The 14,734-nt window shown below is 47.1% G+C and overlaps 1 protein-coding gene across 1 annotated transcript in view; it reads left to right on the forward strand.

Annotated features, from left to right (window-relative positions):
- The first annotated feature begins 8,722 nt into the window (after positions 1 to 8,722).
- Positions 8,723 to 14,734, forward strand: part of ZSWIM6 (zinc finger SWIM-type containing 6) — a 179,777-nt gene continuing 173,765 nt past the window's right edge. The window contains exon 1 of the mRNA XM_020289985.2: positions 8,723 to 9,398. Within this exon, the coding sequence (XP_020145574.2) occupies positions 8,738 to 9,398 (661 nt within the window). The 5' untranslated portion in view covers positions 8,723 to 8,737. The remainder of the gene's footprint in view (positions 9,399 to 14,734) is intronic.

Genomic DNA, 14,734 nt, shown 5'->3' on the forward strand with positions numbered 1-14,734 from the left:
CCAAAATTTGAGAGACACTTGAGACGAAAGCCAGGAAAAAAAAAATTAACAAAGACAAATGTTACAGGCAGCATGTATGACAGTGTGGTAAAGTTTTTGACATTTGTTTGGGAAGATTTTCTTATTTCTTTGCTTGGAATAATGCAATGATTTCCAGAATGTAGCAGTAATAGCTTCACACCATGCTGCTGAATGTTCATCGAGTAGATTTTATTCTTTTCTGGAAAGGAAAGGAAAGACCCATGGGCCTTGGCAGCAATTGAGTGAATGTAAGCTGTTAGAAATTGCTCTCCTGGCACACCTTGATGCTAACTAACACAATGAAGAGGCCAGTCTGGCTGAAGCACCCTTGCTACCCCCATTCAGTGGAGTGAACAAATATTTATTGAGCACCTACTATTTTCTAGGTAATCTGTCCTCCATACAACTAAAATGAACAATTACAACTCAGTAAAGAGCTCCTAGGAAAAGCACATGCAACAACTAGAGTGTGTAATAGGCAGAACTGACCTGTCAGGGCAGCCAGGCTTTCCTAAGGAAGTGTGATTAAGCTGAGTAGGAGGAAACCAGGCAGTGGTTGCAGGGCCTGGGGAAGGAGAGCATTCCAGGCAGTGGGAACTCTTGGGCAAAGGCCCTCTGGAGGAAGTGAATGTTCAAGGAACTGAAAGCAGGCTGAATAGCCTGTGTTGGCAGAGCCCCAGGGAGTGAAGAGACTGAACTTGGGACAAGGCCAGTGGAGAGGTGAGCAGGGGCCAGTTCATTCCTAGTGCACCGTCTTGAGTCTTGCTTGTTAGGGATTTGGTCTCTGACCCTCCCTACACCAGGAATGCATGGCAGACAGGTCTTGTGTATGATATGGGAACAGCAGCTTCTGGTTCATCTGAAATCTGTGAGAACATTGCCATAGATTCCAGGGGGAACCCAAGTTCCAATGGTTATAATTTCATGAAACGCTTTAAACCTAAGTCATATTCAATAAATATTATTTTATGTGTTATGATTCAGCAGGCACCTCATGAAAGTCATCATCATGAATTTCAATTGCCATCATATATTAACCCCTCAGAAGCTAGAGTTTGGCCACCTAATAATCTCCCCATTATCTGGGACCTAGCTGGGATCCAGGAAGTCTGCAAGAAACCAAAATGAATGTGACAAAGATGGTACATATTTTAACCAGAGGGGAGATCCTCATTAAATACTTGGTTGATGTGATTTTACACATAATTGTAACAAGCAGGTTCTCTGGATTATCAGGCCATAGCAGAGGCACAGCAACAAATCAGAAAGAGAGGAGGGACATTATGGGTAGTTATCTGACAATAATCAGAAGTAACAGGAGACAGCACAACTGTAAAGGAGACCCAAAAAATCTAGAAAAAAGGACATAAACACTGAAAACTAAATAAAAAATATAAGGAAGGAAAGAAGGAAATCAATCAATCAACCAGGGCTTTTAGTTATGAACAAACAACCTTGCATACCTTAGTAGATCTTAAGGGCATCATTGTGTTTATAATGAATTAAGCCTTTTTTTTTTTTTTTTTTTTTTCTCCAAGAAACAGAGTCTTGCTCTGTCACCCAGGCTGGAATGCAGTGGCATGGGGCATGGTTATATTATAGCTCACTCCTAGGCTCCAGAGATCCTCCCCCCCTCAGCCTCCCCAGTGGCTGGGACTACAAGTGCATGCCACCAAGCCTGTCTAATTTTTTTCAGTTTTTGTAGAGAAAAGGTCTTGCTATCTTGCCCTGATGATCTCGAACTCCTGGCCTCAAGTAATCCTCCCACCTCAGCCTCCTAAAGTGTTGGGATTTCAGGAGTGAACTACCATGCCTTGCAGAGTTTAGTCTTTTAAAAATAGTTTTTGTATTATACTTAAAAAGTGTGTCTTCAGCTCTTTGGGAAACATGTCCATTCTGGGTGGCTTTCACAAAGGTTCTGCATAACTATAGTTTTACTATGGTATAGTTTTGTAGGAGTGTTAGTTAATACAAATTTCACATTGAAAAAATGTCTGATATACAGATTTTGCTGAAACCTCTTCATTTTCACAAGTTATCTAATTCGGGTTTGAACAAAGTCATAGGAAGTGACACTTTTCGCATCTATATTGTCATGATGCTATTCTTGACGGGGAGTGAGTTCTTGAATATTTAAAAATATTGTGGGTGATAAAATGCACTTAATAAATCCATTTAAAGTTTAGCTATCACATTTTAAACTTTAATTTTCATGTTTGTCTCTTAAATGCACATAGTCTTTAGGCGTAAGTTGCCCCCTAAAGTCACCTGGTTGTCTAAATTTTACATCTCTACTGCCTCCACGTAGGGATGAGAATGAATGAAATATTGTTGGATCACTTTGGAAAATGCTCATGCTATATGCTTACAAGATGACTTTTGGAATGGTGTTATTTTCTGAAAGTAACATCCTTCATACATGTTAAAGCATCTTTTGATTACTGAGAGAACATGTTCATACTATAGTTATTTAATGTCTTAAATGTGTTTTTCTTGTACTACCTCACACATTGGAGATATCTGTAAAAGACTGAACTGGTAGATTGATGAAATTTTGAGGCAATCATAAATTTTCTAAATTTTTCTTCTATAGGACCACTTTTTTTGGTGTTTTAAAATGGGAGCTTTCCCTCTCTAGTTGACATAGGTAAATAAATACTGAAGTAAATATCTTTACATTATCCAATTAAATGGTACGCTTTTGTCTATCTTGTGGCAATCTTAACAAAATATCTCATAAAAGGTTAGTTATTAAAACAAAAGGAAATACTAGAAGTTATAATTAAATGCTGCATTTCCTATTTCTTTTGGCTATCACTAGATTCTAAGCCTGTTCTGAGGCCTGATAAACATTCCAGTCTGGAGATGTTTTCATTTCATAAGACCTTCACCACTGTACTTTGGATTGGAGTAAATAGTGGAATGATAACAGTCTGGTTACTTTTCCCAATACTAAAATTGTACACAGACTGTATTTATGCTAATTTTAATAAAAGCAAATACCTTTTACCTCTTGAGAGTAGAATTTTTGTCCAAATTACAAAATTTGAAACAAATTTATTTGTAAGCAAATTGTCAACCTGGTTTTTGGTATGTGTTGAGATGTGATGATTTATTTTTCAAAATGCCAGACTGTAACTTTAAAGGCTTCTATCTAAGCCTTTAAAGAATACACTGTTCTCAGGGGGCTCGGGCATCAAATGAGTTACTGTTTGTAAAGGACCTAGCACTGTGTCTATATCCACTTTTTTAAAAACATTAACAGTAAGATATCAGTGGCTTAATTCTCCAAGATTTAACAAAGTTAAAATGGACCCAATTTTTCTGCTCTTCAAAGATGAAGCGACTGTTTCCAATTGATCATTTTTGGATTGATCATTCTCTGCCCACCTCTTCTTCTGCCCAAGAATCTATTTGGTGGAAATGACTGACTCCTTTGGCACTTTCCTCTGTTACTGAACATTTCTCACTGACAAAGTGTCATCTTGAATACCTCATTCTTCACCCCTTTTAGCCATACAGGATAGAATTCTTTGTCATTCCACCGGAGGGAAGAATAACTCCTGGTTCATAGGTTAACTTTACTGTTTTTGGCTTTTATTCCCCTCTAAATAATTTAAGTAATACTTCCTGAAACACAATTGGTGTTGGTTATAATATTTTAAGTATCCCCAGTATGAAAAAAAGAATGGAAATGAGCATAACTTTACTTCCATCTTCAAATGATTTCAAGTTCCTTAGAGCTAATTCAATTTTCATGTCTTGGAATCTTCCTACTAATGGCAAATCATTGTCTTAATTGGCTGAGATGACTAGCAATAATAATGAGGCAATGTCATTTTTCTCTTTCTGCAGGCTTCCTCCTAAGAACTGGGACCGTGTGAAGTTCTTGTCACCAAAGGGTAATTGTCAAACTTTAGTGTAAAGAAGACACATGTGGGGTACTTGCTACATGTGTTAATTTCTGGTTCTCAGTTCCAAAGTTGTGTGCATTTTGCTCTGGGACACTCTAGGGGTCTCTCTTTGAAAACTACTGCTCTAGGAATTTGATAAACCTCTATCGATTTTAATTCAAAATTTTTATTTTTATTGTTTTTTTTTAGAGACAGGGTCTGGCAATGTTACCCAGGCTGGTCTCAAACTCCTGGGCTCAAGTGATCCTCTTACCTCAGCCTCCCAAGTAGCTGGGAATACAGACATATGCCATTGTGCTGTGCTCAAATTTTTCATTTTTAAATTAAAGGAGGGTGGAGTGGCTATGATAGATCAGTGGCTAGGACCCCACTACCTTTCTCAAATAAACTCCTTAGCCTTTTATTTGTCCATCCACCTATCTAAGCATTTGACTGCAATGGACTGGGTGCTGGAAATGGTGCTTGGGAGTAGCTGGGGAGTCTTCTCTTCCTTGAGTGCATCTGTTTAGCTACTGGGAGTGCTGTTTATGAAGCTGGCCAGGGAGCCCAGCTCCTGGCCACAGTGGCTGATGTGGTGTGGTGTTCTGTGATATGATGAGTCACTGCATATGGGAAGCTGTAGACTTTCTGTACTTTGATTTCCTATCATTGCCTAATGGTAAACATTTGGAGAGGGCTCTACCCTTGATTTGGTCCCTGGGGTAGAGGCCTGCTGGAAAAAGGCAGTTATAAGTAATTTGGTAATGATTTCTGTGCACACCAGGAAAAAAAACACCATAAATACCCCCAAAATGAGAGGTGGCACTAGCACCAGCCAAAGATGACATATCATCACTCACTTCTCCCTTGGCTCATGGGTGTAACTAAGCTCTGGGGAGAAGCCTTGCAGTATAGAGCTGGGCACTCGGGGACTACAGAGATGGATGAGGCATAAACCCAACCGTCATAGAATTTCTAACCAGGGGAGAGAGAGGACAATGGCTCAGGCAAATGTAAACCTAACTGTGATGCTAGGCAGAATGGTATAAATGTCACAAGAAAGATACAAAGTGTTAGATGGGCTTGAGGAGAGAGAGATCACACATACAGGTGGATTTTCCCAGAGGAAGTGGCATTTGAGCAAATTCTTGAAGGAAGGGTAGGAATTTGACAAGTTGCAAAGGAAGAGAGAGACATTTCAGGCAGCAGGAACATCTTGAACAAATGCGTGAAGCAGAGAAGTCCTGTTGGGACATACCAGAATTTCTGTTGGGGGACTGGGAGAAGTTCTGTTGGCTGTTAGTGGGATAAGGCTGGAAAGTTGGGTTTGGTCAAGATCAGATCTGAATTTGGACTTTTTCCAGTAGGCAGCAGAAAGCCATTTAAAGGGACTTGAGCAGGAGGGTGACACCATCAGAAATGTACTTTAGGAAGCACAGCAGCTGGGTGGAGGATGATGTGGAGGAGGAAAGGCTACACAGACACACCACTGAGGTGGCTCTTGCTGAGTGAAGAGGAGGAATAATTGACTGTGAGCAGCTATAGAGGGGCTGGGATAGACAACACAGCAAGTAAACTGTAGGAGTTGCAGGCAAAAGGCAGAGACAAAGGAAAAAGCTTGGGGCCTAGGAACAGGTGGCAACAGTAATAAAAATACAGGGTGAGGAAGACAATCTGGATTCTGTAAGAGGTGGTACTTTTGGTTTGAGGTGACCATGGGCATCCTGATGGTGATGGCCACCAGGAAGAAATAAGTGAGTTGAAAGGGAGACAGTGCTTTGGGAAACTGTTGCAGGTCAAATGGTGGAAACTCTCCAAGGGGTGGTGGGTCATCAAAAACGGAGAGGAGGACCATGATAGGCTGTATGTAGGGCAGGATAAACATTAGACAGTTTGAAGGAAAAGCAGCTCATAGATGAGGCAGTGAAAGAGGAGTCAAGAGTGGAGGGGGTGGCAGACTATAAGGGAAACCTAGGGAGGGGTACAGTCCAAGAGGGAGAGAGTGATCACAATGTCACTGACTGCAGGGAGGGCAAGTTAGACCAGACTGGTGGCTCTTGATTTCTCTTTAGAGTTGAACTAGATCCCTCCAGGAAAGGATGATGACTTAAATCCAGTCTCTCTGGTTCATTATACTTTCCAAATCTCTAAGTTAGGCATCTCCAAAGGTGTCTGTTTTCCTGTGCGTGCATTAACCTCTTCCATTAACACCCTGTATGACCCTGAATGAGTCACCTAGCCTGTCTGGGGTCACTAGTTTTGTCATCTTTAACGTTCTAGTTCAGTGATTCTGTATGTATGTACATGAAAATGCTTGCTAATCTACACATTATACAAGCCTAAATCCTATTATGACTGTTTTTTTTTTTTTTTGAGACAGAGACTCGCTTTGTTGCCCAGGCTAGAGTGAGTGCCATGGCGTCAGCCTAGCTCACAGCAACCTCAAAATCCTGGGCTCAAGCCATCCTGCTGCCTCAGCCTCCCGAGTAGCTGGGACTACAGGCATGCGCCACCATGCCCGGCTAACCTTTTCTATATATATTAGTTGGCCAATTAATTTCTTTCTATTTTTATAGTAGAGACCGGGTCTCCCTCTTGCTCAGGCTGGTTTTGAACTCCTGACCTCCAGCAATCCGCTCGCCTCGGCCTCCCAAAGTGCTAGGATTACAGGCATGCACCACCGAGCCCAGCCTATTATGACTGTTTTTGAGGACAGAATAGAGTCCAAATTTATTTTACTTTCAACTTTTTCTTACCACCTATGTTTTAAAAATTTAAAATTATTTTTATTTTTTAAGAGGTCCAGAAACGAACCAACTGAAGGAAAGAGACGTCCCCTTCTATTTGCCCATAAAGATCTTCCAGTTTTCTGCCCAGGCCTTTTCCTAGGCATTGAGGAGGTGCCCAGAAAAATACTGGACCAATGTACAAAAACGTAATATCACCAAAATTTTCCTAACAAGTAAGGCAGCTATGGAAAGTCGGCCTGCGTCCCAACCCCAGGGACCTGCAGCCTGGGGCTGTTAAAGCCCGACTTGGAGCTCTAGGTCTCCAGGGCCTCGGCCCTGAGCGGGCAATTCTCTTTAAAATGCCGAAGGACTCTATCCCTTTAAATCCAGGCATCGAGGCAGGCGGGCGGGTAGCAGCCAAAAACCTTAAAAGATGCGAAAGTGTCAAAGGAGACATAGTTTATCTTCAACAATAGGACAGTATCAGTAACACCGTTCACAGTAAAAGCAGGAGGCGGGCACGGAGCAGGGGTGTTTCTGACGTGGTAATTAAGTCTGCGGTTTGGAAGCGGACTTGCCCCGGCTCTGTGGAGCGCGAAGAACAATGTCCGCAGGGCTCCCGGTTCAGACCCGGATCGCTCGTCCGCCTTGGCCGGCGCCCGCGCCCCAGCGAGCTGCGCTCTCCGCTCGCTCCCCGCCGCGCTGCCCTGCCGGGAGCACCGGCCGTCCGGGCGCCGCCTGGGCTGCAGAGCGGCGGCGCGAGTCCCGAGCGCCCCGACTCCGCGCGGCCGGAGCCCGAGTCGCCCGAGCCCCAAGGGCGCACCTGCGCGCTCGCACAGCCGTCCACCGCCTGGCGCGCCGTCCGCTCTCGGCGCGGCGGTGTGCGCGCGCCCGTGGGGTTTGCGCTCGCCCCCGCGGCGTGTGTACTCACAAAGGTGTGTTTGCTATATCCACAGCCCGGTGTGCGTTCCGCCCCGAGTGGGAGAACCGCGGGCCTGGGGCTGGGTCTCGGCGGTGCGGCCGCGGGGGCGGCAGGGGCGGTGCAGGCTCCGGACTCCGAACACTGGGCTGGTTTCCTGGCCCGAGGGGCTGAGGGAGCGCAAGGGCGGGACGGCCGCAGGTCGCGCGGCTGCGGGGCAGGCTCCTAGCGCTCCGCGCGTTTTCCGGCACCTGGCTGGCTCGGCCCGCAGCCCGGCCGCCAGGACTGAGCAGACGCGGGGCGAGCGGCTGGGTGCGCGGCAGCCACGCGGGGCAGCGGAGTGCGCGCTCTTCTTCTCCACCCGCGTCTGCAAAAGTGAAGTGGAAAACAGCCGCCGGACGCAGCCCTCCTCCCCCTTCCCCGGCGCCGCAGCCTCAGCTGGTGGCGGGGGAGTTCCCCCGACTGGCTGGAGGGGAAGCGGGCAGCCGGGCGGCCTCGGCCGCACCTCCTCCGCCTTCCTCTCCACCCGCGTCCCCCGGGCTCCATGCCGCATTTCTTTGTTTTGAAAGCGCCTCCTCCGCTCAGAGGCTTTTCCCCGGGAGGGCAGGCTGACGGGAGGTGGGGCAAGGCCCGCGGGCCCCGCCCCCCACTTAGCTCGGACCCCTCCCCTTAGCACACCCTCGTCTCCCCCTCTCCCCGCGGCGACCCACGAGGCGCGTCCTCACTCGGACTTCAAAGGGAGGCAGGGAACTGGAGGGGAAGTTGAGCAGGCAGGGGGCGCAGAGACCCACTCACCTTAGGCCAGGGCCCACAGCCTGCCCCCTCCCGCGGGAACCCCGCCTGAGCCCCGCCCCCCGCGTCACAGCAGCCTGACATTCTCACAACCCACCGGGCACGCAACCCTCCCGCCCCCGCCACCCCCGTGTCCGCCGAGTGCTCTATTTATGTTTCAGCCCAGCGATTTGCATAGGCTCCGCCCCCGGCCCTAGGTTCCCCCCATCGGAGCCCCGCCCCAGCCTCTACGTCACGGAGGAGGCCCCACCTCTTGTGCCCGTACAAGGAGCGGCGGGCCCTAGATGGCAGCGTGGCGTCGCCGCGGCGTGTGCGTGTCGCGCTTCCTTGTGCCGTTTATAGGGTCCCGGCACTTCCGCTGTCGGGTTAGAAGCGGCGCGGTCATGGCGGAGCGCGGACAGCAGCCTCCTCCCGCGAAACGGCTCTGCTGCCGGCCGGGCGGCGGCGGCGGCGGCGGGGGCAGCAGCGGCGGCGGCGGCGGCGCGGGTGGCGGCTACAGCTCTGCCTGTCGGCCCGGCCCGCGGACGGGCGGCGCGGTGGCGGCGGCGTGCGGGGGCGGCGCGGCGCTGGGGCTGCTGCCGCCGGGCAAGACCCAGAGCCCCGAGTCTCTGCTGGACATCGCGGCGCGCAGGGTGGCGGAGAAGTGGCCGTTCCAGCGCGTGGAGGAGCGCTTCGAGCGCATCCCGGAGCCGGTGCAGCGCCGCATAGTCTACTGGTCCTTCCCCCGCAGCGAGCGGGAGATCTGCATGTACTCGTCCTTCAACACCGGCGGCGGCGCCGCGGGCGGCCCCGGCGACGACAGCGGCGGCCCCGGCGGCGCGGGCGGCGGCGCGGGCGGCGCGGGCGGCGGCGGCTCCTCGTCTTCCCCGGCCGCCACCTCGGCCGCCGCCGCCGCTGCCGCCGCCGCCGCCGCCGCCGCGGGGGCCGGGGCCCCGTCGGTGGGGGCCGCCGGGGCGGCGGACGGCGGCGATGAGACGCGGCTGCCCTTCCGCCGGGGCATCGCGCTGCTGGAGAGCGGCTGCGTAGACAACGTCCTGCAAGTCGGTGAGTCACGGGGCAGCTGCGGGCCGTCTGTCCGTCCGTCAGTCCTGTGGGGGGGCGCTCCTCCCCTGCGGGCAGCCCCTGTCCCGGCGCGCGCCCACACCCCGCCTGGTGTCCTCGCCGGCTCGGACCGTCCGCCCGAGCGGAGCGCCCATTTCCTCACGTCCCTCCCCGCCCCCCGTCTCCCCGGACGGGCCAGCGCGAGTGGGAAATGAATCAGCAGGACGCGCCCCTCCGCGGGGCCGGCGCCCCCGGCCCGCTCCCCGCCGCCCGCCCTCCTCCCAGGGAGCACGTCCTGGAGGGCTGCTCGCCTCTTCGGAGGGTGGACGTGGACAAAGGCGCGGGCGGACGGCCGGGCTCCCGCGAGGGTGTGTGTGGCTGGGCCGTGCGGGGCGGGGGAGGGGGCGCGGGCCGCACAGACAATGCCGGCCGGGCGAGCCGGGCCGGGCCGCTCTGCGCTCGCCCCCCGCTCCCCCTGTCTGTCGCTTGCGCCTCTTTCTCTCTGCCCCCACCCGCCCCGTCCCCGCGATTCGAGGGGAGGGGAATACATTTAACGCCACTCGGCGGCTGCTGCTCTCAGGGCTCCGACGGGCGAGCGGCTGCGGCGCTCCGGGGTCGCTGTGGCGTCTGGCCCGGGCGAGCTCCGCCGGCCGCCCCAGGTTTAAATGTCTTTCCCCCCGCGCCTCCCGGGTCTCGGAGCAGCGCTGGAGAGAGGTGGCGGCAGGCAGGACCCCTTCTCCGGAGGGACCTCGCCCCGAGGACGCCCCCTAATTAAAGGGCGCGAGCCCGAGAAGGAGCCGCTCGCGCTTCCCTTTTCTGTGGGTCCGGCGCCAGACGCCCCTGTGGGGCCGCGGCGAGCCCGGGCGCCCGCCGCCTGAGTTTTGTCGGCGCGGGGCGGGCAGGGCGCGGGGCGCGGGCGAGCGCGGCGAGCAGTTAGCGACGCGCCGCTCGCTGCCGGGCTGCGGGAGCGCGAGGCGGAGGGGCCGGCGGCCGCTCCCGGTTCCCGGCGCAGCCGCCCGGCCGGCGCGACCCAGCACTTTGTTCTCATTTTCGGGTTTATTTGTGCCCCTTTCCGTTTTCTGTCGTCCTCCGAAAAGGGGAAACCAAACAAAAGAGTCTCTTTATTTCTTTTCAGGGCTTGTAAAGTAGAAGATATTTGACAAAGGCGAGAGAGACGGACTTGTGATTTAAAGCTGAACAACCCTCCTTTCTTTGACAGACCATGAGAGTTTTCTAAAATAGCTTAGTTTAAAAGCGTCCCCTGTCCCTCCCCCCCCATTTTTTTTTCCCCCTTTCTGTCGAGATATCTTTTTCAGCCATAGCGATGGGGATGTTTGAGCCGGACTGAAAAGAACAATGCTATAGTGAAACTCCCCATGTTTTTCTCCTGGTTGCAAATGGTGTATTTTCTAACCCCCTCCCATATGTAGTCTACTTGAAATTGTAGTGTGGTGAACCTGGTACCGAATGAATGGGGACAGATTTGGAAGCATCTCTGTCTCTTTGATTTTTAACTTAATCTTTTCTCTCTTTCTGTAGTCAGTTCCTTTTATCCTTCTCTTCTTTGGGAGTGGGGTGAGGGTCTGGATAGGGGCCCCAAGAGAGAATTAAGATTTGTTTTAATCCTGTCTGGTTAATTTGAATTCTAATGCAATCTGCAAACGTGATTTTCTGCATGGTCATTTATTTGCAAAGGCAGCCCCAGTTTTGCCTTTTCTATGCTGGGCACCCTTCCTTATGTCTAGAGGGGGTTTAGGTTTAGCTTTTGAGGCTATCCATCTATCCTTTTTTCCACCTTAAAAAATCTAATTAACATTCTTTCAAGTTATACCTTTTTTTGTGTGTGTGTTTCATGCCGGTTGAAACGGATTGAAGCACATCTATGGTTTCTCAGTATAACAAACTGGAGTCTGCGAATTTTTATGGCTTGGCTGGCAGTGTGGAGGGTTTTTTCCCCCCTTCCCCTGTGCTTGACTCTGCTTGCAAGCAATGAGGAATGACAGGAGAGCACATAGGGAGGGTTTCTTGGCTGATTGCATTTAAGCCAGGAATTCACTGTGAAAATAAAGCCAAGGGGCGATAAATAAAAGATGCAATCTTCTCTAGGAGACAGACACACAGCGTGGGCTTTGCCTGCTTTCATCAGTGGAAGAGGCCTGGGTGAGTAGTTGTAAAAGAAAATAGTAACTTTTTGAATAGTTTCCCAAAGGGGAAGGAGGCCACTGAATGAAACTGGCATTGGTTGATGTGAAGTGGTATGATGCTTCTAGTGTAGTTTGAAGAGTTGACCCCCACTTTGGAAACACATACATGATAAACAAGTTCTATATAAATTGTGGAAAATACTCTTTTTTCCCCTTCTAAGTTCTGCCACTTGCCTTAATTTCCAAGTGACATTACTTGTGCCAGTCAGCTTAGAGATGGAAGGCTGTTAAACGCCTGGCAGCTGGTACTGTGAGATAGAAAACTTATGATCAAGGGTTTTTTGCCCCCTTTATGGGGAACAGAGAGAGGATGGCTAGATTAACTATCTAATTTAGCTTTAAGTGGTGGATTGAATTGGTATACTAACTCACTAACTCAGGAGGCTTATTTTATAATTCTGATTTGAGGTAGAACTCTTTTTTATTTTTGCTTCAGAACCTGAAATGGAAAAGAACAGAATATTGTGTTGAGAGCACCATAAAGCAATTTTCTGGTATTGCAAAATTACAAGTTTGTTTATATAGGAAGTATTTATTGACTTTTGTAGAGATGACTAAATTATAGCTACAACAGGGAAAATCTAGTTTTTGGACTTTTTATTTACATTTATGCTATTGAAGATTATCTATTGAGGGACATAGAGTTGGGGCTTGCCAGAAATTAAACCTACTTGGTAGTTACTATTTTTCAGCTCCTAGATTTTTAAGAAGAAATTTAAAGAAAAAAATTAAATCTTTGGTATAGTAGATGTAAGCGGTATTTAATTGGTATAGAGATACCCATCAGTTGATTATAGGAAAATTTTAGAGAAAGTATAGTTAGCTTATTTTTGTTAAGTAAGATATTGGAAGGGAGCTGTCTCTGAAGGTGCTAATATATAAGTATTAATAGTACTGACATCATTTAACTAATGATTTAGAAGTTAAATAAAAATTTTTTCCTAAATTTTTGGCCTGGGAAAGAGCTTCCCTAGTATGACCTGAAACTCAAACTATAAGGGAAAATACAGATACATTTAATTGGAAAATCTACAAATTTCTGGCAAGGTGCAGTGGCTCATGCCTGTAATCCTGGTACTTTGGGAAGCCAAGACAGGAAGATCGCTTGAGGCCGGTAGTTCGAGACCAGCATAGGAAACTCTGTCTCTACAAAAAATAAAAAAACAATTAGTAGGGGTGGTGGTGTGTGCCGGTAAGTCCCCTCTATTCTGGAGAGTGAGGCAGGAGGATCATTTGAGCTGTAGAGTTCAAGGTTGCAGTGAGCTATTATGACACCACTGCGCTCTAGTCCGATAGCCTGGGCAGCAGAGTGAGACCTTGTCTCAAGAAGAAAAAAAAATCTGTAGGGCAAAAACATTATAAACCAAGTTAAGTAGCTAACTGGGACAAATATTTACATCACATTTGACCAAAGGCTGGTAGAAAATCCTAAAAATAGATAAGAAAAGATATGAATAACCTAATAGGAAAATGGGCAGCACATTTTAGAAACAAAGAAATGCAAATGCTTAATAAACATATTCATCTTCACTCATATAAAGAGAAGCAAGTAAAGATGAGATAACGTTTATGCAATCACATTGCTGAAAACTAAAAGGATAATAGAATTGTTTGCAGAGTTAGGAGAAAAGGATGCCACCTACCTTGCTGCTTGGCACAATTTTTTTTTGTCATTTCTAGGAATTTATTCTATAGACAATATTGATATTAGTCCATAAAGATGTTTTCTCTTGTGATGCTCATTGCAGTATGGTTTGCAAGAATGAAAGCTGGAATCAACCTAAATTTCTATCAGAAGGAAACGGTTAAGAAATACCCAACAGAATACTACGCAGCTATGAAAAATGAATTAGATTTTATATATACTGACCAGAATACTTTATTTAAAAAGTCAAAAACTACATTTAGTATGCCACAATTTGTGTTTAAAACAAAGAAAAATAGGCTTGTATGTAGATGCATAAAAATGTTTGTAATGCAACAGAAACAACCATTGAATAGTGGCTATCTTTGGAGAAGGGGAGTCAAGTGAATGAATGGTCAAGGTTTTTTTGGGGGGAATTTTACTTTTTACCTTATGCCTATCTTATGGTGGATTTTTCTTAACATTTTATACCTATCTTATGGTTGGATTATTTTTGAAACTAAAAGCATATATTTTTGTAATAAAGAAACTTAAAAAAATTATCCTTGAGTTTTTAATTTATGTTTTTTGTTTTGTTGTGTTTGCAGGTATGTGTTTGTGTGTGCTTGAGTGGGTGAGCAGGCATGTCCTTTCTGAAGGAAGGAGATAAGTTTTAACAGTTGTCTTTCTCTTTTTTTGCTATTTTTGGGAGAAAAGAATATTGCCTGAATTCTATTAACACTTTGGTAAATATATTCTTACACTCTTTTCAGATTCATAACTTAAAATTTTGTGTTTTTTAGGGGATGGCAAGGCAGTAAAAGGGTATCATTATTAGAATTAAGATGAATATAAATTTCAGTCATATAATTTATTATTCTTTTGAGTATTTTGATTTTTCTTTACAGTGCAGAGATTACTCTATAAAGATGTGATTCTAAATGCACTTTCAGAATTGGATTCTTGTTTATTGATGGTGCATTCATTTCATTGAATGCATTTTCAAAGTTAAAGTAATATAGAAAAATGGTGTATAAAATCTTACACTTTTTCTGCCTTTTGATTGATGAAAATACACAAAAGAAATTTTGAAACCAGCCATATATGTAATTTTTAATTCTTTTGTGTGAGTTGAGATGTTTGATTTGGTTATAATTTATTTTTGAAAGTATTTCAGTATCTCAGATGTCCTCAGCATTGTTCTGAGCAAAGTTAAATTTTCAGTTTTAGCTGAGGAGTACTTAGAATTTGTTGTTATTTGGTTCTCTGATCATTGGTAATGATCCAGTGAGGAAATTCAAAGTGTTCAGGAGACAAAATATTTTTTCGTAGTCCAAAGATTATAACAACAATGGAAGGTGGAACTGCTGATTTAGATTAAGCAAACATTTCTACTCTTTCTTTAGTCTTTAATTTCTTCTTGCACAGTTGTATTATGAGTATATCCTTGGATTAAAAGGCCATCCCCATTGTTTTTTTTCCCCCTCTGTGTTGAATTTCATTCATTTTGC

This window comes from Microcebus murinus, chromosome 11 (assembly GCF_040939455.1).
Source record: "Microcebus murinus isolate Inina chromosome 11, M.murinus_Inina_mat1.0, whole genome shotgun sequence".
Lineage (NCBI taxonomy): Eukaryota > Metazoa > Chordata > Mammalia > Primates > Cheirogaleidae > Microcebus > Microcebus murinus.